The 22,725-nt window shown below is 45.9% G+C and overlaps 1 protein-coding gene across 1 annotated transcript in view; it reads right to left on the bottom strand.

Annotated features, from left to right (window-relative positions):
- The window catches only part of LOC311246535 (hatching enzyme 1.2-like), a gene marked incomplete at its 5' end in the record, with an annotated part of 39,409 nt that extends 17,069 nt beyond the window's left edge, over window positions 1-22,340 (bottom strand). The window contains 4 exons of the mRNA XM_084336685.1: window positions 19,630-19,773; window positions 20,452-20,514; window positions 20,622-20,640; window positions 22,272-22,340. Coding sequence (XP_084192811.1) covers window positions 19,630-19,773; window positions 20,452-20,514; window positions 20,622-20,640; window positions 22,272-22,340 — 295 coding nt within the window. The remainder of the gene's footprint in view (window positions 1-19,629; window positions 19,774-20,451; window positions 20,515-20,621; window positions 20,641-22,271) is intronic.
- Between the last annotated feature and the right edge of the window lie 385 nt (window positions 22,341-22,725).

The raw sequence follows: 22,725 nt of genomic DNA, 5'->3' as shown, positions 1-22,725 counted from the left end.
AGCAGAGTGCGTACTAGTGAAAGACACAAGGTAGATTCCTTAGTAGCAGAGTGCGTACTAGTGAAAGACAAGGTCGACTCCTTAGTAGCAGAGTGCGTACTAGTGAAAAACACAAGGTAGACTCCTTAGTAGCAGAGTGCGTACTAGTGAAAGACACAAGGTAGATTCCTTAGTAGCAGAGTGTGTACTAGTGAAAGACACAAGGTAGACTCCTTAGTAGCAGAGTGCAGACTAGTGAAAGACACAAGGTCGACTCCTTAGTAGCAGAGTGCGTACTAGTGAAAGACAAGGTCGACTCCTTAGTAGCAGAGTGCGTACTAGTGAAAGACACAAGGTAGACTCCTTAGTAGCAGAGTGCGTACTAGTGAAAGACACAAGGTAGATTCCTTAGTAGCAGAGTGCGTACTAGTGAAAGACACAAGGTAGATTCCTTAGTAGCAGAGTGCGTACTAGTGAAAGACACAAGGTAGACTCCTTAGTAGCAGAGTGCGTACTAGTGAAAGACAAGGTTGACTCCTTAGTAGCAGAGTGCGTACTAGTGAAAGACACAAGGTCGACTCCTTAGTAGCAGAGTGCGTACTAGTGAAAGACACAAGGTAGATTCCTTAGTAGCAGAGTGTGTACTAGTGAAAGACACAAGGTCGACTCCTTAGTAGCAGAGTGCGTACTAGTGAAAGACAAGGTCGACTCCTTAGTAGCAGAGTGCGTACTAGTGAAAGACACAAGGTCGACTCCTTAGTAGCAGAGTGCGTACTAGTGAAAGACAAGGTCGACTCCTTAGTAGCAGAGTGCGTACTAGTGAAAGACACAAGGTCAACTCCTTAGTAGCAGAGTGCGTACTAGTGAAAGACACAAGGTCGACTCCTTAGTAGCAGAGTGCGTACTAGTGAAAGTCACAAGGTCGACTCCTTAGTAGCAGAGTGCGTACTAGTGAAAGACACAAGGTCGACTCCTTAGTAGCAGAGTGCGTACTAGTGAAAGACAAGGTAGATTCCTTAGTAGCAGAGTGCGTACTAGTGAAAGACACAAGGTCGACTCCTTAGTAGCAGAATGCGTACTAGTGAAAGACAAGGTCGACTCCTTAGTAGCAGAGTGCGTACTAGTGAAAGACACAAGGTCGACTCCTTAGTAGCAGAGTGCGTACTAGTGAAAGACACAAGGTCGACTCCTTAGTAGCAGAGTGCGTACTAGTGAAAGACAAGGTCGACTCCTTAGTAGCAGAGTGCGTACTAGTGAAAGACAAGGTCGACTCCTTAGTAGCAGAGTGCGTACTAGTGAAAGACAAGGTCGACTCCTTAGTAGCAGAGTGCGTACTAGTGAAAGACACAAGGTCGACTCCTTAGTAGCAGAGTGCGTACTAGTGAAAGACAAGGTCGACTCCTTAGTAGCAGAGTGCGTACTAGTGAAAGACACAAGGTCGACTCCTTAGTAGCAGAGTGCGTACTAGTGAAAGACACAAGGTCGACTCCTTAGTAGCAGAGTGCGTACTAGTGAAAGACACAAGGTCGACTCCTTAGTAGCAGAGTGCGTACTAGTGAAAGACACAAGGTCGACTCCTTAGTAGCAGAGTGCGTACTAGTGAAAGACAAGGTCGACTCCTTAGTAGCAGAGTGCGTACTAGTGAAAGACACAAGGTCGACTCCTTAGTAGCAGAGTGCGTACTAGTGAAAGACACAAGGTCGACTCCTTAGTAGCAGAGTGCGTACTAGTGAAAGACACAAGGTCGACTCCTTAGTAGCAGAGTGCGTACTAGTGAAAGACAAGGTCGACTCCTTAGTAGCAGAGTGCGTACTAGTGAAAGACAAGGTCGACTCCTTAGTAGCAGAGTGCGTACTAGTGAAAGACAAGGTCGACTGCTTAGTAGCAGAGTGCGTACTAGTGAAAGACAAGGTCGACTCCTTAGTAGCAGAGTGCGTACTAGTGAAAGACAAGGTCGACTCCTTAGTAGCAGAGTGCGTACTAGTGAAAGACAAGGTCGACTCCTTAGTAGCAGAGTGCGTACTAGTGAAAGACACAAGGTAGATTCCTTAGTAGCAGAGTGCGTACTAGTGAAAGACACAAGGTAGATTCCTTAGTAGCAGAGTGCGTACTAGTGAAAGACACAAGGTCGACTCCTTAGTAGCAGAGTGCGTACTAGTGAAAGACAAGGTCGACTCCTTAGTAGCAGAGTGCGTACTAGTGAAAGACACAAGGTAGACTCCTTAGTAGCAGAGTGCGTACTAGTGAAAGACACAAAGTAGATTCCTTAGTAGCAGAGTGCGTACTAGTGAAAGACACAAGGTCGACTCCTTAGTAGCAGAGTGCGTACTAGTGAAAGACACAAGGTAGATTCCTTAGTAGCAGAGTGCGTACTAGTGAAAGACACAAGGTCGACTCCTTAGTAGCAGAGTGCGTACTAGTGAAAGACACAAGGTCGACTCCTTAGTAGCAGAGTGCGTACTAGTGAAAGACACAAGGTAGATTCCTTAGTAGCAGAGTGCGTACTAGTGAAAGACACAAGGTCGACTCCTTAGTAGCAGAGTGCGTACTAGTGAAAGACACAAGGTCGACTCCTTAGTAGCAGAGTGCGTACTAGTGAAAGACACAAGGTCGACTCCTTAGTAGCAGAGTGCGTACTAGTGAAAGACACAAGGTTGACTCCTTAGTAGCAGCGTGCGTACTAGTGAAAGACACAAGGTCGACTCCTTAGTAGCAGAGTGCGTACTAGTGAAAGACAAGGTCGACTCCTTAGTAGCAGAGTGCGTACTAGTGAAAGACACAAGGTCGACTCCTTAGTAGCAGAGTGCGTACTAGTGAAAGACACAAGGTCGACTCCTTAGTAGCAGAGTGCGTACTAGTGAAAGACACAAGGTCGACTCCTTAGTAGCAGAGTGCGTACTAGTGAAAGACAAGGTCGACTCCTTAGTAGCAGAGTGCGTACTAGTGAAAGACAAGGTCGACTCCTTAGTAGCAGAGTGCGTACTAGTGAAAGACAAGGTCGACTCCTTAGTAGCAGAGTGCGTACTAGTGAAAGACACAAGGTCGACTCCTTAGTAGCAGAGTGCGTACTAGTGAAAGACAAGGTCGACTCCTTAGTAGCAGAGTGCGTACTAGTGAAAGACAAGGTCGACTCCTTAGTAGCAGAGTGCGTACTAGTGAAAGACACAAGGTTGATTCCTTAGTAGCAGAGTGCGTACTAGTGAAAGACACAAGGTCGATTCCTTAGTAGCAGAGTGCGTACTAGTGAAAGACACAAGGTCGACTCCTTAGTAGCAGAGTGCGTACTAGTGAAAGACACAAGGTCGACTCCTTAGTAGCAGAGTGCGTACTAGTGAAAGACAGGGTCGATTCCTTAGTAGCAGAGTGCGTACTAGTGAAAGACACAAGGTCGACTCCTTAGTAGCAGAGTGCGTACTAGTGAAAGACACAAGGTCGACTCCTTAGTAGCAGAGTGCGTACTAGTGAAAGACAAGGTCGATTCCTTAGTAGCAGAGTGCGTACTAGTGAAAGACAAGGTAGATTCCTTAGTAGCAGAGTGCGTACTAGTGAAAGACAAGGTCGACTCCTTAGTAGCAGAGTGCGTACTAGTGAAAGACAAGGTCGACTCCTTAGTAGCAGAGTGCGTACTAGTGAAAGACAAGGTAGACTCCTTAGTAGCAGAGTGCGTACTAGTGAAAGACACAAGGTAGATTCCTTAGTAGCAGAGTGCGTACTAGTGAAAGACAAGGTCGACTCCTTAGTAGCAGAGTGCGTACTAGTGAAAGACACAAGGTCGACTCCTTAGTAGCAGAGTGCGTACTAGTGAAAGACAAGGTCGACTCCTTAGTAGCAGAGTGCGTACTAGTGAAAGACAAGGTCGACTCCTTAGTAGCAGAGTGCGTACTAGTGAAAGACAAGGTCGACTCCTTAGTAGCAGGGTGCGTACTAGTGAAAGACACAAGGTCGACTCCTTAGTAGCAGAGTGCGTACTAGTGAAAGACACAAGGTCGACTCCTTAGTAGCAGAGTGCGTACTAGTGAAAGACAAGGTCGACTCCTTAGTAGCAGAGTGCGTACTAGTGAAAGACAAGGTCGACTCCTTAGTAGCAGAGTGCGTACTAGTGAAAGACACAAGGTCGACTCCTTAGTAGCAGAGTGCGTACTAGTGAAAGACAAGGTCGACTCCTTAGTAGCAGAGTGCGTACTAGTGAAAGACAAGGTCGACTCCTTAGTAGCAGAGTGCGTACTAGTGAAAGACAAGGTCGACTCCTTAGTAGCAGAGTGCGTACTAGTGAAAGACACAAGGTCGACTCCTTAGTAGCAGAGTGCGTACTAGTGAAAGACACAAGGTCGACTCCTTAGTAGCAGAGTGCGTACTAGTGAAAGACACAAGGTAGATTCCTTAGTAGCAGAGTGCGTACTAGTGAAAGACACAAGGTCGACTCCTTAGTAGCAGAGTGCGTACTAGTGAAAGACACAAGGTCGACTCCTTAGTAGCAGAGTGTGTACTAGTGAAAGACAAGGTAGATTCCTTAGTAGCAGAGTGCGTACTAGTGAAAGACAAGGTCGACTCCTTAGTAGCAGAGTGCGTACTAGTGAAAGACAAGGTCGACTCCTTAGTAGCAGAGTGCGTACTAGTGAAAGACAAGGTCGACTCCTTAGTAGCAGAGTGCGTACTAGTGAAAGACAAGGTCGACTCCTTAGTAGCAGAGTGCGTACTAGTGAAAGACACAAGGTCGACTCCTTAGTAGCAGAGTGCGTACTAGTGAAAGACAAGGTCGACTCCTTAGTAGCAGAGTGCGTACTAGTGAAAGACAAGGTCGACTCCTTAGTAGCAGAGTGCGTACTAGTGAAAGACAAGGTCGACTCCTTAGTAGCAGAGTGCGTACTAGTGAAAGACAAGGTCGACTCCTTAGTAGCAGAGTACGTACTAGTGAAAGACACAAGGTCGACTCCTTAGTAGCATAGTGCGTACTAGTGAAAGACACAAGGTCGACTCCTTAGTAGCAGAGTGCGTACTAGTGAAAGACAAGGTCGACTCCTTAGTAGCAGAGTGCGTACTAGTGAAAGACACAAGGTAGATTCCTTAGTAGCAGAGTGCGTACTAGTGAAAGACAAGGTCGATTCCTTAGTAGCAGAGTGCGTACTAGTGAAAGACACAAGGTCGACTCCTTAGTAGCAGAGTGCGTACTAGTGAAAGACACAAGGTCGACTCCTTAGTAGCAGAGTGCGTACTAGTGAAAGACACAAGTTCGACTCCTTAGTAGCAGAGTGCGTACTAGTGAAAGACAAGGTCGACTCCTTAGTAGCAGAGTGCGTACTAGTGAAAGACACAAGGTCGACTCCTTAGTAGCAGAGTGCGTACTAGTGAAAGACAAGGTCGACTCCTTAGTAGCAGAGTGCGTACTAGTGAAAGACACAAGGTCGACTCCTTAGTAGCAGAGTGCGTACTAGTGAAAGACACAAGGTCGACTCCTTAGTAGCAGAGTGCGTACTAGTGAAAGACAAGGTCGACTCCTTAGTAGCAGAGTGCGTACTAGTGAAAGACACAAGGTAGATTCCTTAGTAGCAGAGTGCGTACTAGTGAAAGACAAGGTCGACTCCTTAGTAGCAGAGTGCGTACTAGTGAAAAACACAAGGTAGACTCCTTAGTAGCAGAGTGCGTACTAGTGAAAGACACAAGGTAGATTCCTTAGTAGCAGAGTGTGTACTAGTGAAAGACACAAGGTAGACTCCTTAGTAGCAGAGTGCAGACTAGTGAAAGACACAAGGTCGACTCCTTAGTAGCAGAGTGCGTACTAGTGAAAGACAAGGTCGACTCCTTAGTAGCAGAGTGCGTACTAGTGAAAGACACAAGGTAGACTCCTTAGTAGCAGAGTGCGTACTAGTGAAAGACACAAGGTAGATTCCTTAGTAGCAGAGTGCGTACTAGTGAAAGACACAAGGTAGATTCCTTAGTAGCAGAGTGCGTACTAGTGAAAGACACAAGGTAGACTCCTTAGTAGCAGAGTGCGTACTAGTGAAAGACAAGGTCGACTCCTTAGTAGCAGAGTGCGTACTAGTGAAAGACACAAGGTCGACTCCTTAGTAGCAGAGTGCGTACTAGTGAAAGACACAAGGTAGATTCCTTAGTAGCAGAGTGTGTACTAGTGAAAGACACAAGGTCGACTCCTTAGTAGCAGAGTGCGTACTAGTGAAAGACAAGGTCGACTCCTTAGTAGCAGAGTGCGTACTAGTGAAAGACACAAGGTCGACTCCTTAGTAGCAGAGTGCGTACTAGTGAAAGACAAGGTCGACTCCTTAGTAGCAGAGTGCGTACTAGTGCAAGACACAAGGTCGACTCCTTAGTAGCAGAGTGCGTACTAGTGAAAGACACAAGGTCGACTCCTTAGTAGCAGAGTGCGTACTAGTGAAAGACACAAGGTCGACTCCTTAGTAGCAGAGTGCGTACTAGTGAAAGACACAAGGTCGACTCCTTAGTAGCAGAGTGCGTACTAGTGAAAGACAAGGTCGACTCCTTAGTAGCAGAGTGCGTACTAGTGAAAGACACAAGGTCGACTCCTTAGTAGCAGAGTGCGTACTAGTGAAAGACAAGGTCGACTCCTTAGTAGCAGAGTGCGTACTAGTGAAAGACAAGGTCGACTCCTTAGTAGCAGAGTGCGTACTAGTGAAAGACAAGGTCGACTCCTTAGTAGCAGAGTGCGTACTAGTGAAAGACACAAGGTCGACTCCTTAGTAGCAGAGTGCGTACTAGTGAAAGACAAGGTCGACTCCTTAGTAGCAGAGTGCGTACTAGTGAAAGACACAAGGTCGACTCCTTAGTAGCAGAGTGCGTACTAGTGAAAGACAAGGTCGACTCCTTAGTAGCAGAGTGCGTACTAGTGAAAGACAAGGTCGACTCCTTAGTAGCAGAGTGCGTACTAGTGAAAGACAAGGTCGACTCCTTAGTAGCAGAGTGCGTACTAGTGAAAGACACAAGGTCGACTCCTTAGTAGCAGAGTGCGTACTAGTGAAAGACACAAGGTCGACTCCTTAGTAGCAGAGTGCGTACTAGTGAAAGACACAAGGTAGATTCCTTAGTAGCAGAGTGCGTACTAGTGAAAGACACAAGGTCGACTCCTTAGTAGCAGAGTGCGTACTAGTGAAAGACACAAGGTCGACTCCTTAGTAGCAGAGTGTGTACTAGTGAAAGACAAGGTAGATTCCTTAGTAGCAGAGTGCGTACTAGTGAAAGACAAGGTCGACTCCTTAGTAGCAGAGTGCGTACTAGTGAAAGACAAGGTCGACTCCTTAGTAGCAGAGTGCGTACTAGTGAAAGACAAGGTCGACTCCTTAGTAGCAGAGTGCGTACTAGTGAAAGACAAGGTCGACTCCTTAGTAGCAGAGTGCGTACTAGTGAAAGACACAAGGTCGACTCCTTAGTAGCAGAGTGCGTACTAGTGAAAGACAAGGTCGACTCCTTAGTAGCAGAGTGCGTACTAGTGAAAGACAAGGTCGACTCCTTAGTAGCAGAGTGCGTACTAGTGAAAGACAAGGTCGACTCCTTAGTAGCAGAGTGCGTACTAGTGAAAGACAAGGTCGACTCCTTAGTAGCAGAGTACGTACTAGTGAAAGACACAAGGTCGACTCCTTAGTAGCAGAGTGCGTACTAGTGAAAGACACAAGGTCGACTCCTTAGTAGCAGAGTGCGTACTAGTGAAAGACAAGGTCGACTCCTTAGTAGCAGAGTGCGTACTAGTGAAAGACAAGGTCGACTCCTTAGTAGCAGAGTGCGTACTAGTGAAAGACACAAGGTAGACTCCTTAGTAGCAGAGTGCGTACTAGTGAAAGACACAAGGTAGATTCCTTAGTAGCAGAGTGCGTACTAGTGAAAGACACAAGGTAGATTCCTTAGTAGCAGAGTGCGTACTAGTGAAAGACACAAGGTAGACTCCTTAGTAGCAGAGTGCGTACTAGTGAAAGACAAGGTCGACTCCTTAGTAGCAGAGTGCGTACTAGTGAAAGACACAAGGTCGACTCCTTAGTAGCAGAGTGCGTACTAGTGAAAGACACAAGGTAGATTCCTTAGTAGCAGAGTGTGTACTAGTGAAAGACACAAGGTCGACTCCTTAGTAGCAGAGTGCGTACTAGTGAAAGACAAGGTCGACTCCTTAGTAGCAGAGTGCGTACTAGTGAAAGACACAAGGTCGACTCCTTAGTAGCAGAGTGCGTACTAGTGAAAGACAAGGTCGACTCCTTAGTAGCAGAGTGCGTACTAGTGCAAGACACAAGGTCGACTCCTTAGTAGCAGAGTGCGTACTAGTGAAAGACACAAGGTCGACTCCTTAGTAGCAGAGTGCGTACTAGTGAAAGACAAGGTCGACTCCTTAGTAGCAGAGTGCGTACTAGTGAAAGACAAGGTCGACTCCTTAGTAGCAGAGTGCGTACTAGTGAAAGACAAGGTCGACTCCTTAGTAGCAGAGTGCGTACTAGTGAAAGACACAAGGTCGACTCCTTAGTAGCAGAGGGCGTACTAGTGAAAGACAAGGTCGACTCCTTAGTAGCAGAGTGCGTACTAGTGAAAGACAAGGTCGACTCCTTAGTAGCAGAGTGCGTACTAGTGAAAGACACAAGGTTGATTCCTTAGTAGCAGAGTGCGTACTAGTGAAAGACACAAGGTCGATTCCTTAGTAGCAGAGTGCGTACTAGTGAAAGACACAAGGTCGACTCCTTAGTAGCAGAGTGCGTACTAGTGAAAGACACAAGGTCGACTCCTTAGTAGCAGAGTGCGTACTAGTGAAAGACAGGGTCGATTCCTTAGTAGCAGAGTGCGTACTAGTGAAAGACACAAGGTCGACTCCTTAGTAGCAGAGTGCGTACTAGTGAAAGACACAAGGTCAACTCCTTAGTAGCAGAGTGCGTACTAGTGAAAGACAAGGTCGATTCCTTAGTAGCAGAGTGCGTACTAGTGAAAGACAAGGTAGATTCCTTAGTAGCAGAGTGCGTACTAGTGAAAGACAAGGTCGACTCCTTAGTAGCAGAGTGCGTACTAGTGAAAGACAAGGTCGACTCCTTAGTAGCAGAGTGCGTACTAGTGAAAGACAAGGTAGACTCCTTAGTAGCAGAGTGCGTACTAGTGAAAGACACAAGGTAGATTCCTTAGTAGCAGAGTGCGTACTAGTGAAAGACAAGGTCGACTCCTTAGTAGCAGAGTGCGTACTAGTGAAAGACACAAGGTCGACTCCTTAGTAGCAGAGTGCGTACTAGTGAAAGACAAGGTCGACTCCTTAGTAGCAGAGTGCGTACTAGTGAAAGACAAGGTCGACTCCTTAGTAGCAGAGTGCGTACTAGTGAAAGACAAGGTCGACTCCTTAGTAGCAGGGTGCGTACTAGTGAAAGACACAAGGTCGACTCCTTAGTAGCAGAGTGCGTACTAGTGAAAGACACAAGGTCGACTCCTTAGTAGCAGAGTGCGTACTAGTGAAAGACAAGGTCGACTCCTTAGTAGCAGAGTGCGTACTAGTGAAAGACAAGGTCGACTCCTTAGTAGCAGAGTGCGTACTAGTGAAAGACACAAGGTCGACTCCTTAGTAGCAGAGTGCGTACTAGTGAAAGACAAGGTCGACTCCTTAGTAGCAGAGTGCGTACTAGTGAAAGACAAGGTCGACTCCTTAGTAGCAGAGTGCGTACTAGTGAAAGACAAGGTCGACTCCTTAGTAGCAGAGTGCGTACTAGTGAAAGACACAAGGTCGACTCCTTAGTAGCAGAGTGCGTACTAGTGAAAGACACAAGGTCGACTCCTTAGTAGCAGAGTGCGTACTAGTGAAAGACACAAGGTAGATTCCTTAGTAGCAGAGTGCGTACTAGTGAAAGACACAAGGTCGACTCCTTAGTAGCAGAGTGCGTACTAGTGAAAGACACAAGGTCGACTCCTTAGTAGCAGAGTGTGTACTAGTGAAAGACAAGGTAGATTCCTTAGTAGCAGAGTGCGTACTAGTGAAAGACAAGGTCGACTCCTTAGTAGCAGAGTGCGTACTAGTGAAAGACAAGGTCGACTCCTTAGTAGCAGAGTGCGTACTAGTGAAAGACAAGGTCGACTCCTTAGTAGCAGAGTGCGTACTAGTGAAAGACAAGGTCGACTCCTTAGTAGCAGAGTGCGTACTAGTGAAAGACACAAGGTCGACTCCTTAGTAGCAGAGTGCGTACTAGTGAAAGACAAGGTCGACTCCTTAGTAGCAGAGTGCGTACTAGTGAAAGACAAGGTCGACTCCTTAGTAGCAGAGTGCGTACTAGTGAAAGACAAGGTCGACTCCTTAGTAGCAGAGTGCGTACTAGTGAAAGACAAGGTCGACTCCTTAGTAGCAGAGTACGTACTAGTGAAAGACACAAGGTCGACTCCTTAGTAGCAGAGTGTGTACTAGTGAAAGACACAAGGTCGACTCCTTAGTAGCAGAGTGCGTACTAGTGAAAGACAAGGTCGACTCCTTAGTAGCAGAGTGCGTACTAGTGAAAGACACAAGGTAGATTCCTTAGTAGCAGAGTGCGTACTAGTGAAAGACAAGGTCGATTCCTTAGTAGCAGAGTGCGTACTAGTGAAAGACACAAGGTCGACTCCTTAGTAGCAGAGTGCGTACTAGTGAAAGACACAAGGTCGACTCCTTAGTAGCAGAGTGCGTACTAGTGAAAGACACAAGGTCGACTCCTTAGTAGCAGAGTGCGTACTAGTGAAAGACAAGGTCGACTCCTTAGTAGCAGAGTGCGTACTAGTGAAAGACACAAGGTCGACTCCTTAGTAGCAGAGTGCGTACTAGTGAAAGACAAGGTCGACTCCTTAGTAGCAGAGTGCGTACTAGTGAAAGACACAAGGTCGACTCCTTAGTAGCAGAGTGCGTACTAGTGAAAGACACAAGGTCGACTCCTTAGTAGCAGAGTGCGTACTAGTGAAAGACAAGGTCGACTCCTTAGTAGCAGAGTGCGTACTAGTGAAAGACACAAGGTAGATTCCTTAGTAGCAGAGTGCGTACTAGTGAAAGACAAGGTCGACTCCTTAGTAGCAGAGTGCGTACTAGTGAAAAACACAAGGTAGACTCCTTAGTAGCAGAGTGCGTACTAGTGAAAGACACAAGGTAGATTCCTTAGTAGCAGAGTGTGTACTAGTGAAAGACACAAGGTAGACTCCTTAGTAGCAGAGTGCAGACTAGTGAAAGACACAAGGTCGACTCCTTAGTAGCAGAGTGCGTACTAGTGAAAGACAAGGTCGACTCCTTAGTAGCAGAGTGCGTACTAGTGAAAGACACAAGGTCGACTCCTTAGTAGCAGAGTGCGTACTAGTGAAAGACACAAGGTCGACTCCTTAGTAGCAGAGTGCGTACTAGTGAAAGACACAAGGTAGATTCCTTAGTAGCAGAGTGCGTACTAGTGAAAGACACAAGGTAGATTCCTTAGTAGCAGAGTGCGTACTAGTGAAAGACACAAGGTAGATTCCTTAGTAGCAGAGTGCGTACTAGTGAAAGACACAAGGTAGACTCCTTAGTAGCAGAGTGCGTACTAGTGAAAGACAAGGTCGACTCCTTAGTAGCAGAGTGCGTACTAGTGAAAGACACAAGGTCGACTCCTTAGTAGCAGAGTGCGTACTAGTGAAAGACACAAGGTAGATTCCTTAGTAGCAGAGTGTGTACTAGTGAAAGACACAAGGTCGACTCCTTAGTAGCAGAGTGCGTACTAGTGAAAGACAAGGTCGACTCCTTAGTAGCAGAGTGCGTACTAGTGAAAGACACAAGGTCGACTCCTTAGTAGCAGAGTGCGTACTAGTGAAAGACAAGGTCGACTCCTTAGTAGCAGAGTGCGTACTAGTGCAAGACACAAGGTCGACTCCTTAGTAGCAGAGTGCGTACTAGTGAAAGACACAAGGTCGACTCCTTAGTAGCAGAGTACGTACTAGTGAAAGACACAAGGTCGACTCCTTAGTAGCAGAGTGCGTACTAGTGAAAGACACAAGGTCGACTCCTTAGTAGCAGAGTGCGTACTAGTGAAAGACAAGGTCGACTCCTTAGTAGCAGAGTGCGTACTAGTGAAAGACACAAGGTCGACTCCTTAGTAGCAGAGTGCGTACTAGTGAAAGACAAGGTCGACTCCTTAGTAGCAGAGTGCGTACTAGTGAAAGACAAGGTCGACTCCTTAGTAGCAGAGTGCGTACTAGTGAAAGACAAGGTCGACTCCTTAGTAGCAGAGTGCGTACTAGTGAAAGACACAAGGTCGACTCCTTAGTAGCAGAGTGCGTACTAGTGAAAGACAAGGTCGACTCCTTAGTAGCAGAGTGCGTACTAGTGAAAGACACAAGGTCGACTCCTTAGTAGCAGAGTGCGTACTAGTGAAAGACAAGGTCGACTCCTTAGTAGCAGAGTGCGTACTAGTGAAAGACAAGGTCGACTCCTTAGTAGCAGAGTGCGTACTAGTGAAAGACAAGGTCGACTCCTTAGTAGCAGAGTGCGTACTAGTGAAAGACACAAGGTCGACTCCTTAGTAGCAGAGTGCGTACTAGTGAAAGACACAAGGTCGACTCCTTAGTAGCAGAGTGCGTACTAGTGAAAGACACAAGGTAGATTCCTTAGTAGCAGAGTGCGTACTAGTGAAAGACACAAGGTCGACTCCTTAGTAGCAGAGTGCGTACTAGTGAAAGACACAAGGTCGACTCCTTAGTAGCAGAGTGTGTACTAGTGAAAGACAAGGTAGATTCCTTAGTAGCAGAGTGCGTACTAGTGAAAGACAAGGTCGACTCCTTAGTAGCAGAGTGCGTACTAGTGAAAGACAAGGTCGACTCCTTAGTAGCAGAGTGCGTACTAGTGAAAGACAAGGTCGACTCCTTAGTAGCAGAGTGCGTACTAGTGAAAGACAAGGTCGACTCCTTAGTAGCAGAGTGCGTACTAGTGAAAGACACAAGGTCGACTCCTTAGTAGCAGAGTGCGTACTAGTGAAAGACAAGGTCGACTCCTTAGTAGCAGAGTGCGTACTAGTGAAAGACAAGGTCGACTCCTTAGTAGCAGAGTGCGTACTAGTGAAAGACAAGGTCGACTCCTTAGTAGCAGAGTGCGTACTAGTGAAAGACAAGGTCGACTCCTTAGTAGCAGAGTACGTACTAGTGAAAGACACAAGGTCGACTCCTTAGTAGCAGAGTGCGTACTAGTGAAAGACACAAGGTCGACTCCTTAGTAGCAGAGTGCGTACTAGTGAAAGACAAGGTCGACTCCTTAGTAGCAGAGTGCGTACTAGTGAAAGACACAAGGTAGATTCCTTAGTAGCAGAGTGCGTACTAGTGAAAGACACAAGGTAGATTCCTTAGTAGCAGAGTGCGTACTAGTGAAAGACAAGGTCGACTCCTTAGTAGCAGAGTGCGTACTAGTGAAAGACAAGGTCGACTCCTTAGTAGCAGAGTGCGTACTAGTGAAAGACAAGGTCGACTCCTTAGTAGCAGAGTGCGTACTAGTGAAAGACAAGGTCGATTCCTTAGTAGCAGAGTGCGTACTAGTGAAAGACACAAGGTCGACTCCTTAGTAGCAGAGTGCGTACTAGTGAAAGACACAAGGTCGACTCCTTAGTAGCAGAGTGCGTACTAGTGAAAGACACAAGGTCGACTCCTTAGTAGCAGAGTGCGTACTAGTGAAAGACAAGGTCGACTCCTTAGTAGCAGAGTGCGTACTAGTGAAAGACACAAGGTCGACTCCTTAGTAGCAGAGTGCGTACTAGTGAAAGACAAGGTCGACTCCTTAGTAGCAGAGTGCGTACTAGTGAAAGACACAAGGTCGACTCCTTAGTAGCAGAGTGCGTACTAGTGAAAGACACAAGGTCGACTCCTTAGTAGCAGAGTGCGTACTAGTGAAAGACAAGGTCGACTCCTTAGTAGCAGAGTGCGTACTAGTGAAAGACACAAGGTAGATTCCTTAGTAGCAGAGTGCGTACTAGTGAAAGACAAGGTCGACTCCTTAGTAGCAGAGTGCGTACTAGTGAAAAACACAAGGTAGACTCCTTAGTAGCAGAGTGCGTACTAGTGAAAGACACAAGGTAGATTCCTTAGTAGCAGAGTGTGTACTAGTGAAAGACACAAGGTAGACTCCTTAGTAGCAGAGTGCAGACTAGTGAAAGACACAAGGTCGACTCCTTAGTAGCAGAGTGCGTACTAGTGAAAGACAAGGTCGACTCCTTAGTAGCAGAGTGCGTACTAGTGAAAGACACAAGGTAGACTCCTTAGTAGCAGAGTGCGTACTAGTGAAAGACACAAGGTAGATTCCTTAGTAGCAGAGTGCGTACTAGTGAAAGACACAAGGTAGATTCCTTAGTAGCAGAGTGCGTACTAGTGAAAGACACAAGGTAGACTCCTTAGTAGCAGAGTGCGTACTAGTGAAAGACAAGGTTGACTCCTTAGTAGCAGAGTGCGTACTAGTGAAAGACACAAGGTCGACTCCTTAGTAGCAGAGTGCGTACTAGTGAAAGACACAAGGTAGATTCCTTAGTAGCAGAGTGTGTACTAGTGAAAGACACAAGGTCGACTCCTTAGTAGCAGAGTGCGTACTAGTGAAAGACAAGGTCGACTCCTTAGTAGCAGAGTGCGTACTAGTGAAAGACACAAGGTCGACTCCTTAGTAGCAGAGTGCGTACTAGTGAAAGACAAGGTCGACTCCTTAGTAGCAGAGTGCGTACTAGTGAAAGACACAAGGTCGACTCCTTAGTAGCAGAGTGCGTACTAGTGAAAGACACAAGGTCGACTCCTTAGTAGCAGAGTGCGTACTAGTGAAAGTCACAAGGTCGACTCCTTAGTAGCAGAGTGCGTACTAGTGAAAGACACAAGGTCGACTCCTTAGTAGCAGAGTGCGTACTAGTGAAAGACAAGGTAGATTCCTTAGTAGCAGAGTGCGTACTAGTGAAAGACACAAGGTCGACTCCTTAGTAGCAGAATGCGTACTAGTGAAAGACAAGGTCGACTCCTTAGTAGCAGAGTGCGTACTAGTGAAAGACACAAGGTCGACTCCTTAGTAGCAGAGTGCGTACTAGTGAAAGACACAAGGTCGACTCCTTAGTAGCAGAGTGCGTACTAGTGAAAGACAAGGTCGACTCCTTAGTAGCAGAGTGCGTACTAGTGAAAGACAAGGTCGACTCCTTAGTAGCAGAGTGCGTACTAGTGAAAGACAAGGTCGACTCCTTAGTAGCAGAGTGCGTACTAGTGAAAGACACAAGGTCGACTCCTTAGTAGCAGAGTGCGTACTAGTGAAAGACAAGGTCGACTCCTTAGTAGCAGAGTGCGTACTAGTGAAAGACACAAGGTCGACTCCTTAGTAGCAGAGTGCGTACTAGTGAAAGACACAAGGTCGACTCCTTAGTAGCAGAGTGCGTACTAGTGAAAGACACAAGGTCGACTCCTTAGTAGCAGAGTGCGTACTAGTGAAAGACACAAGGTCGACTCCTTAGTAGCAGAGTGCGTACTAGTGAAAGACAAGGTCGACTCCTTAGTAGCAGAGTGCGTACTAGTGAAAGACACAAGGTCGACTCCTTAGTAGCAGAGTGCGTACTAGTGAAAGACACAAGGTCGACTCCTTAGTAGCAGAGTGCGTACTAGTGAAAGACACAAGGTCGACTCCTTAGTAGCAGAGTGCGTACTAGTGAAAGACAAGGTCGACTCCTTAGTAGCAGAGTGCGTACTAGTGAAAGACAAGGTCGACTCCTTAGTAGCAGAGTGCGTACTAGTGAAAGACAAGGTCGACTGCTTAGTAGCAGAGTGCGTACTAGTGAAAGACAAGGTCGACTCCTTAGTAGCAGAGTGCGTACTAGTGAAAGACAAGGTCGACTCCTTAGTAGCAGAGTGCGTACTAGTGAAAGACAAGGTCGACTCCTTAGTAGCAGAGTGCGTACTAGTGAAAGACACAAGGTAGATTCCTTAGTAGCAGAGTGCGTACTAGTGAAAGACACAAGGTAGATTCCTTAGTAGCAGAGTGCGTACTAGTGAAAGACACAAGGTCGACTCCTTAGTAGCAGAGTGCGTACTAGTGAAAGACAAGGTCGACTCCTTAGTAGCAGAGTGCGTACTAGTGAAAGACACAAGGTAGACTCCTTAGTAGCAGAGTGCGTACTAGTGAAAGACACAAAGTAGATTCCTTAGTAGCAGAGTGCGTACTAGTGAAAGACAAGGTAGATTCCTTAGTAACAGAGTGCGTACTAGTGAAAGACACAAGGTCGACTCCTTAGTAGCAGAGTGCGTACTAGTGAAAGACACAAGGTAGATTCCTTAGTAGCAGAGTGCGTACTAGTGAAAGACACAAGGTCGACTCCTTAGTAGCAGAGTGCGTACTAGTGAAAGACACAAGGTCGACTCCTTAGTAGCAGAGTGCGTACTAGTGAAAGACACAAGGTAGATTCCTTAGTAGCAGAGTGCGTACTAGTGAAAGACACAAGGTCGACTCCTTAGTAGCAGAGTGCGTACTAGTGAAAGACACAAGGTCGACTCCTTAGTAGCAGAGTGCGTACTAGTGAAAGACACAAGGTCGACTCCTTAGTAGCAGAGTGCGTACTAGTGAAAGACACAAGGTTGACTCCTTAGTAGCAGCGTGCGTACTAGTGAAAGACACAAGGTCGACTCCTTAGTAGCAGAGTGCGTACTAGTGAAAGACAAGGTCGACTCCTTAGTAGCAGAGTGCGTACTAGTGAAAGACACAAGGTCGACTCCTTAGTAGCAGAGTGCGTACTAGTGAAAGACACAAGGTCGACTCCTTAGTAGCAGAGTGCGTACTAGTGAAAGACACAAGGTCGACTCCTTAGTAGCAGAGTGCGTACTAGTGAAAGACAAGGTCGACTCCTTAGTAGCAGAGTGCGTACTAGTGAAAGACAAGGTCGACTCCTTAGTAGCAGAGTGCGTACTAGTGAAAGACAAGGTCGACTCCTTAGTAGCAGAGTGCGTACTAGTGAAAGACAAGGTTGACTCCTTAGTAGCAGAGTGCGTACTAGTGAAAGACACAAGGTAGATTCCTTAGTAGCAGAGTGCGTACTAGTGAAAGACACAAGGTCGACTCCTTAGTAGCAGAGTGCGTACTAGTGAAAGACACAAGGTCGACTCCTTAGTAGCAGAGTGCGTACTAGTGAAAGACACAAGGTCGATTCCTTAGTAGCAGAGTGCGTACTAGTGAAAGACACAAGGTCGACTCCTTAGTAGCAGAGTGCGTACTAGTGAAAGACACAATGTCGACTCCTTAGTAGCAGAGTGCGTACTAGTGAAAGACACAAGGTCGACTCCTTAGTAGCAGAGTGCGTACTAGTGAAAGACACAAGGTCGACTCCTTAGTAGCAGAGTGCGTACTAGTGAAAGACACAAGGTAGATTCCTTAGTAGCAGAGTGCGTACTAGTGAAAGACACAATGTCGACTCCTTAGTAGCAGAGTGCGTACTAGTGAAAGACACAAGGTCGACTCCTTAGTAGCAGAGTGCGTACTAGTGAAAGACACAAGGTAGATTCCTTAGTAGCAGAGTGCGTACTAGTGAAAGACACAAGGTCGACTCCTTAGTAGCAGAGTGCGTACTAGTGAAAGACAAGGTCGACTCCTTAGTAGCAGAGTGCGTACTAGTGAAAGACACAAGGTCGACTCCTTAGTAGCAGAGTGCGTACTAGTGAAAGACACAAGGTAGATTCCTTAGTAGCAGAGTGCGTACTAGTGAAAGACAAGGTCGACTCCTTAGTAGCAGAGTGCGTACTAGTGAAAGACAAGGTCGACTCCTTAGTAGCAGAGTGCGTACTAGTGAAAGACACAAGGTCGACTCCTTAGTAGCAGAGTGCGTACTAGTGAAAGACACAAGGTCGACTCCTTAATAGCAGAGTGCGTACTAGTGAAAGACACAAGGTCGACTCCTTAGTAGCAGAGTGCGTACTAGTGAAAGACACAAGGTAGATTCCTTAGTAGCAGAGTGCGTACTAGTGAAAGACAAGGTCGACTCCTTAGTAGCAGAGTGCGTACTAGTGAAAGACAAGGTCGACTCCTTAGTAACAGAGTGCGTACTAGTGAAAGACACAAGGTAGATTCCTTATTAGCAGAGTGCGTACTAGTGAAAGACAAGGTCGACTCCTTAATAGCAGAGTGCGTACTAGTGAAAGACACAAGGTCGACTCCTTAGTAGCAGAGTGTGTACTAGTGAAAGACAAGGTCGACTCCTTAGTAGCAGAGTGCGTACTAGTGAAAGACAAGGTCGACTCCTTAGTAGCAGAGTGCGTACTAGTGAAAGACAAGGTCGACTCCTTAGTAGCAGAGTGCGTACTAGTGAAAGACACAAGGTCGACTCCTTAGTAGCAGAGTGCGTACTAGTGAAAGACAAGGTCGACTCCTTAGTAGCAGAGTGCGTACTAGTGAAAGACACAAGGTCGATTCCTTAGTAGCAGAGTGCGTACTAGTGAAAGACAAGGTCGACTCCTTAGTAGCAGAGTGCGTACTAGTGAAAGACAAGGTCGACTCCTTAGTAGCAGAGTGCGTACTAGTGAAAGACACAAGGTAGATTCCTTATTAGCAGAGTGCGTACTAGTGAAAGACAAGGTAGATTCCTTAGTAGCAGAGTGCGTACTAGTGAAAGACACAAGGTCGACTCCTTAATAGCAGAGTGCGTACTAGTGAAAGACACAAGGTCGACTCCTTAGTAGCAGAGTGCGTACTAGTGAAAGACACAAGGTAGATTCCTTATTAGCAGAGTGCGTACTAGTGAAAGACAAGGTCGACTCCTTAATAGCAGAGTGCGTACTAGTGAAAGACACAAGGTCGACTCCTTAGTAGCAGAGTGCGTACTAGTGAAAGACACAAGGTCGACTCCTTAGTAGCAGAGTGCGTAATAGTGAAAGACAAGGTCGACTCCTTAGTAGCAGAGTGCGTACTAGTGAAAGACACAAGGTAGATTCCTTATTAGCAGAGTGCGTACTAGTGAAAGACACAAGGTCGACTCCTTAGTAGCAGAGTGCGTACTAGTGAAAGACACAAGGTCGACTCCTTAGTAGCAGAGTGCGTACTAGTGAAAGACACAAGGTCGACTCCTTAGTAGCAGAGTGCGTACTAGTGAAAGACAAGGTCGACTCCTTAGTAGCAGAGTGCGTACTAGTGAAAGACAAGGTCGACTCCTTAGTAGCAGAGTGCGTACTAGTGAAAGACAAGGTCGACTCCTTAGTAGCAGAGTGCGTACTAGTGAAAGACAAGGTAGATTCCTTAGTAGCAGAGTGCGTACTAGTGAAAGACACAAGGTCGACTCCTTAGTAGCAGAGTGCGTACTAGTGAAAGACACAAGGTCGACTCCTTAGTAGCAGAGTGCGTACTAGTGAAAGACAAGGTCGACTCCTTAGTAGCAGAGTGCGTACTAGTGAAAGACAAGGTCGACTCCTTAGTAGCAGAGTGTGTACTAGTGAAAGACACAAGGTCGACTCCTTAGTAGCAGAGTGCGTACTAGTGAAAGACACAAGGTCGACTCCTTAGTAGCAGAGTGTGTACTAGTGAAAGACAAGGTCGACTCCTTAGTAGCAGAGTGCGTACTAGTGAAAGACAAGGTCGACTCCTTAGTAGCAGAGTGTGTACTAGTGAAAGACAAGGTCGACTCCTTAGTAGCAGAGTGCGTACTAGTGAAAGACAAGGTCGACTCCTTAGTAGCAGAGTGCGTACTAGTGAAAGACAATACGAAGGTTACTTACAGAAGAACTCGTCGATGTGGTACGGCACCTCAACCATTCCACTGGCAGTCTTGCCCCACCTGCAGTCACTGCTGCCCCAGCAGCGCATGGCGTTCCTCTTGGTGGACCATGAAATGTCTCCCTCCATTAGCGTGTCGCTGATGCCTGCAGTCACATTAGTAAAGGATTACAAACATCCTACAAACATTCTCCCCTATAAAAAAGTCTCTATACTGTACATGTCTATTGTTTTATAGCAACACTACTATCACCGACATCTAAGAAGGGAGATCCCCCCCTTTTTTTGTACCTAATTTTTTGCATTTTTGTACCTCATTGTCTGCGTTTTTACCTCATTGTACTTTCATTGTACTTAGGTTGTACTTTAATAATAATAATAATAATAATAATAATAATAATAATAATAATAATAATAATAATAATAACTTTATTTGTATAGCACCTTTCATACAAGAATTGCAGCTCAAAGTGCTTCACAGCAGAAAAAAGATAGCCACAAAAAGAGCACATAAAGTGCTTAAAGATTAAACACCTGCTATCAGAAGAATAGACAGTCAGAAAAAATGTGTCTACTTATACTTTTTAGTACTTAAAAGTAGAAACTTTTTGACTTTTACTCAAGTGTGTTTTTATCCAGATACTCTGACTTTTACTTGAGTAAGACTTTGAGACGGTACCCATACTTTCACACATGTCTGGGTACTTTTTACACCCCTGCCTATCTGTAACCAATCTATAACTATAACAAGTCCAAGGCGTAGAGAGATATCTGCCGATGCGACGACGCCATCTCCTCGCTGAGTCACAGATCATGATTCTGACCTTTGTTAGCCTCCAGGATTCTGGACGTGATGTCCACATAGCCACGTTCCTCAACCATCACACCTAAAAACACACAGTCAGTTATGAAATATGTTGCCCAATTGTGGGGGACCAACACATATTCTGGTGAAATACTGTGAATAATAATAATAATAATATTTGTGTCTCACCTAACTCAGCGAGCTGCACCTATAGAGGAGACAATGAGTGAGAGGTGGAACTCAACCCACCAAAACAAGACGTTTGCGCCCCATGAGAAACTTGTAACTCCAGTTTCATATTCCCTTTGTGTTATTTTAGCAGTTATTCTGAACACAGATATTTTTTTTTTTGTATTCCTCAATGCTGATATTTTGGAGATACAATAAAATTGTCAACAGCAAACTACAATAGTAAATGGTGCATTAATATAGTGCTTTTAGCCAAAGCGCTTTACAGTTTTGTTCCTCACATGTTACCCGTTCACTCACTCACTCACACATTCACACACAGACAGTGTTGGCCATGCATGCTCATCGGGAGCAGTTAGGGGTTAAGTGCCTTGCTCAAGGACACTTCGACACGCTGCCCGGGAGGAGCGGGAACCTCAGGTCAAGATTTTGTCAAATATAAAAACCAAATATTTTCATTGTCCATATGCAAACAAATGTGCAAACCACATCCCATTATACCTTTGACCACAGACTGCCTCTTAGATCTGTGGAGGCTACAGACGAGGAGACGGGGGCTCAGGACGTAGAGCAGCTCGTCTGGTCATCACAAAGTTCCCGGTTGGATTCCGGCTCCTCCCAGCAGCGTGTCAAAGTGTCCTTGAGCAAGAAAACCTGACCCCTAACTGCAGGTTGGCACCTTGCATGGTCGCGCCTCTAACCCCTAACTGCAGGTTGGCACCTTGCATGGTCGCGCCTCTAACCCCTAACTGCAGGTTGGCACCATGCATGGTCGCGCCTCTAACCCCTAACTGCAGGTTGGCACCTTGCATGGTCGCGCCTCTAACCCCTAACTGCAGGTTGGCACCATGCATGGTCGCGCCTCTAACCCCTAACTGCAGGTTGGCACCGTGCATGGTCGCTCCTCTAACCCCTAACTGCAGGTTGGCACCTTGCATGGTCGCGCCTCTTCCGTCGGTGTGTGAGTGATAAGTTGTAAAGTGCTTTGGATAAAATAAATCTGACATCTGGTTTTAAGAACAGCACATATCCGTCACCTGAACTCAGGTCCAAATGCACAGGCACTTTGTACCGTAAGGGCTAGCACCAGTCGACACGCACTTTAAGGCAATATACACTTTAAATGGAGCACTGAGCTCTTTTATGCACTGTAGCATTTTTTTTTTTATGTTTGTGAAATACTTGTATGTTTTTATATTGTATGTTTTTATACTGTATGTTTTCCCCCACTGTTTTATGATGAAATGAGCATTTGCACCGAGACAAATCCCAATCAACCATGTGTTGAAATGGCAATAAAGTATCAGTCTCCTCCCCATCATATGTATCATATTCTCTGTTAGGATCTAAGGGTAACAGTACTGTATATTTGCATATCGTATATGTCACAAATGTAACAGTACTATATACCTGTATGTCATGTATGTCCCTATGTCATGATGTCATGATGTCATGTATGTTGTGTATGTCATAAATGTCACTATGAATTGAAAATGGGGGACCCTGATGTAAACAAGACGGAAGTCTTTCTCTGGTCTGCATCCCCTTAACAATTGTGTGTATTGAGCCGTACTGTTAAATAAAGTGTTCATTCCTTCATTGATCATTGATCATTGATCTGTGTTGAGCTCCGCAGGGCCCTCCACTCACCAGGGCTCGCTGCGCTGCACACAGACCCAGCAGCAGCACCAGGACCGCGGAGAAGAGACTCAGAGCCATGTTCCTTCACGTCACAAGGATGCAGAGAAACAGAGAGAAGCTTCGTCAACGACCCAATCCGTGATCCAAACGTAAACACATTGGTACTATAGACCCACCACGAATGAATAGTTTATTTCGGTCTTTGTTTACAACAAATCCAAAAACACACTTGTGTGGACTTGCAAAAAGAAGAAAAAAATCACAAATGTACATATTCAAAGTAAGCTCACACACAAAATCCCAACTCAATGACCAAAAAAAGGAATAGGCTGAAGCACATGCTTATTTTTTGCCTATCCTTTACAATTCTTAAAAACTAAATATATTTAAATATAAAAAAAATATGTTTTACTCAAAACTGTACTCCTGAATTTTACTTTTTAAGGCTTTTTTTAAGAGAATG

This window comes from Notolepis coatsorum, assembly GCF_963971535.1.
Source record: "Notolepis coatsorum genome assembly, chromosome: 19".
Lineage (NCBI taxonomy): Eukaryota > Metazoa > Chordata > Actinopteri > Aulopiformes > Paralepididae > Notolepis > Notolepis coatsorum.
This window is presented reverse-complemented; position numbering and strand designations above follow the sequence as displayed.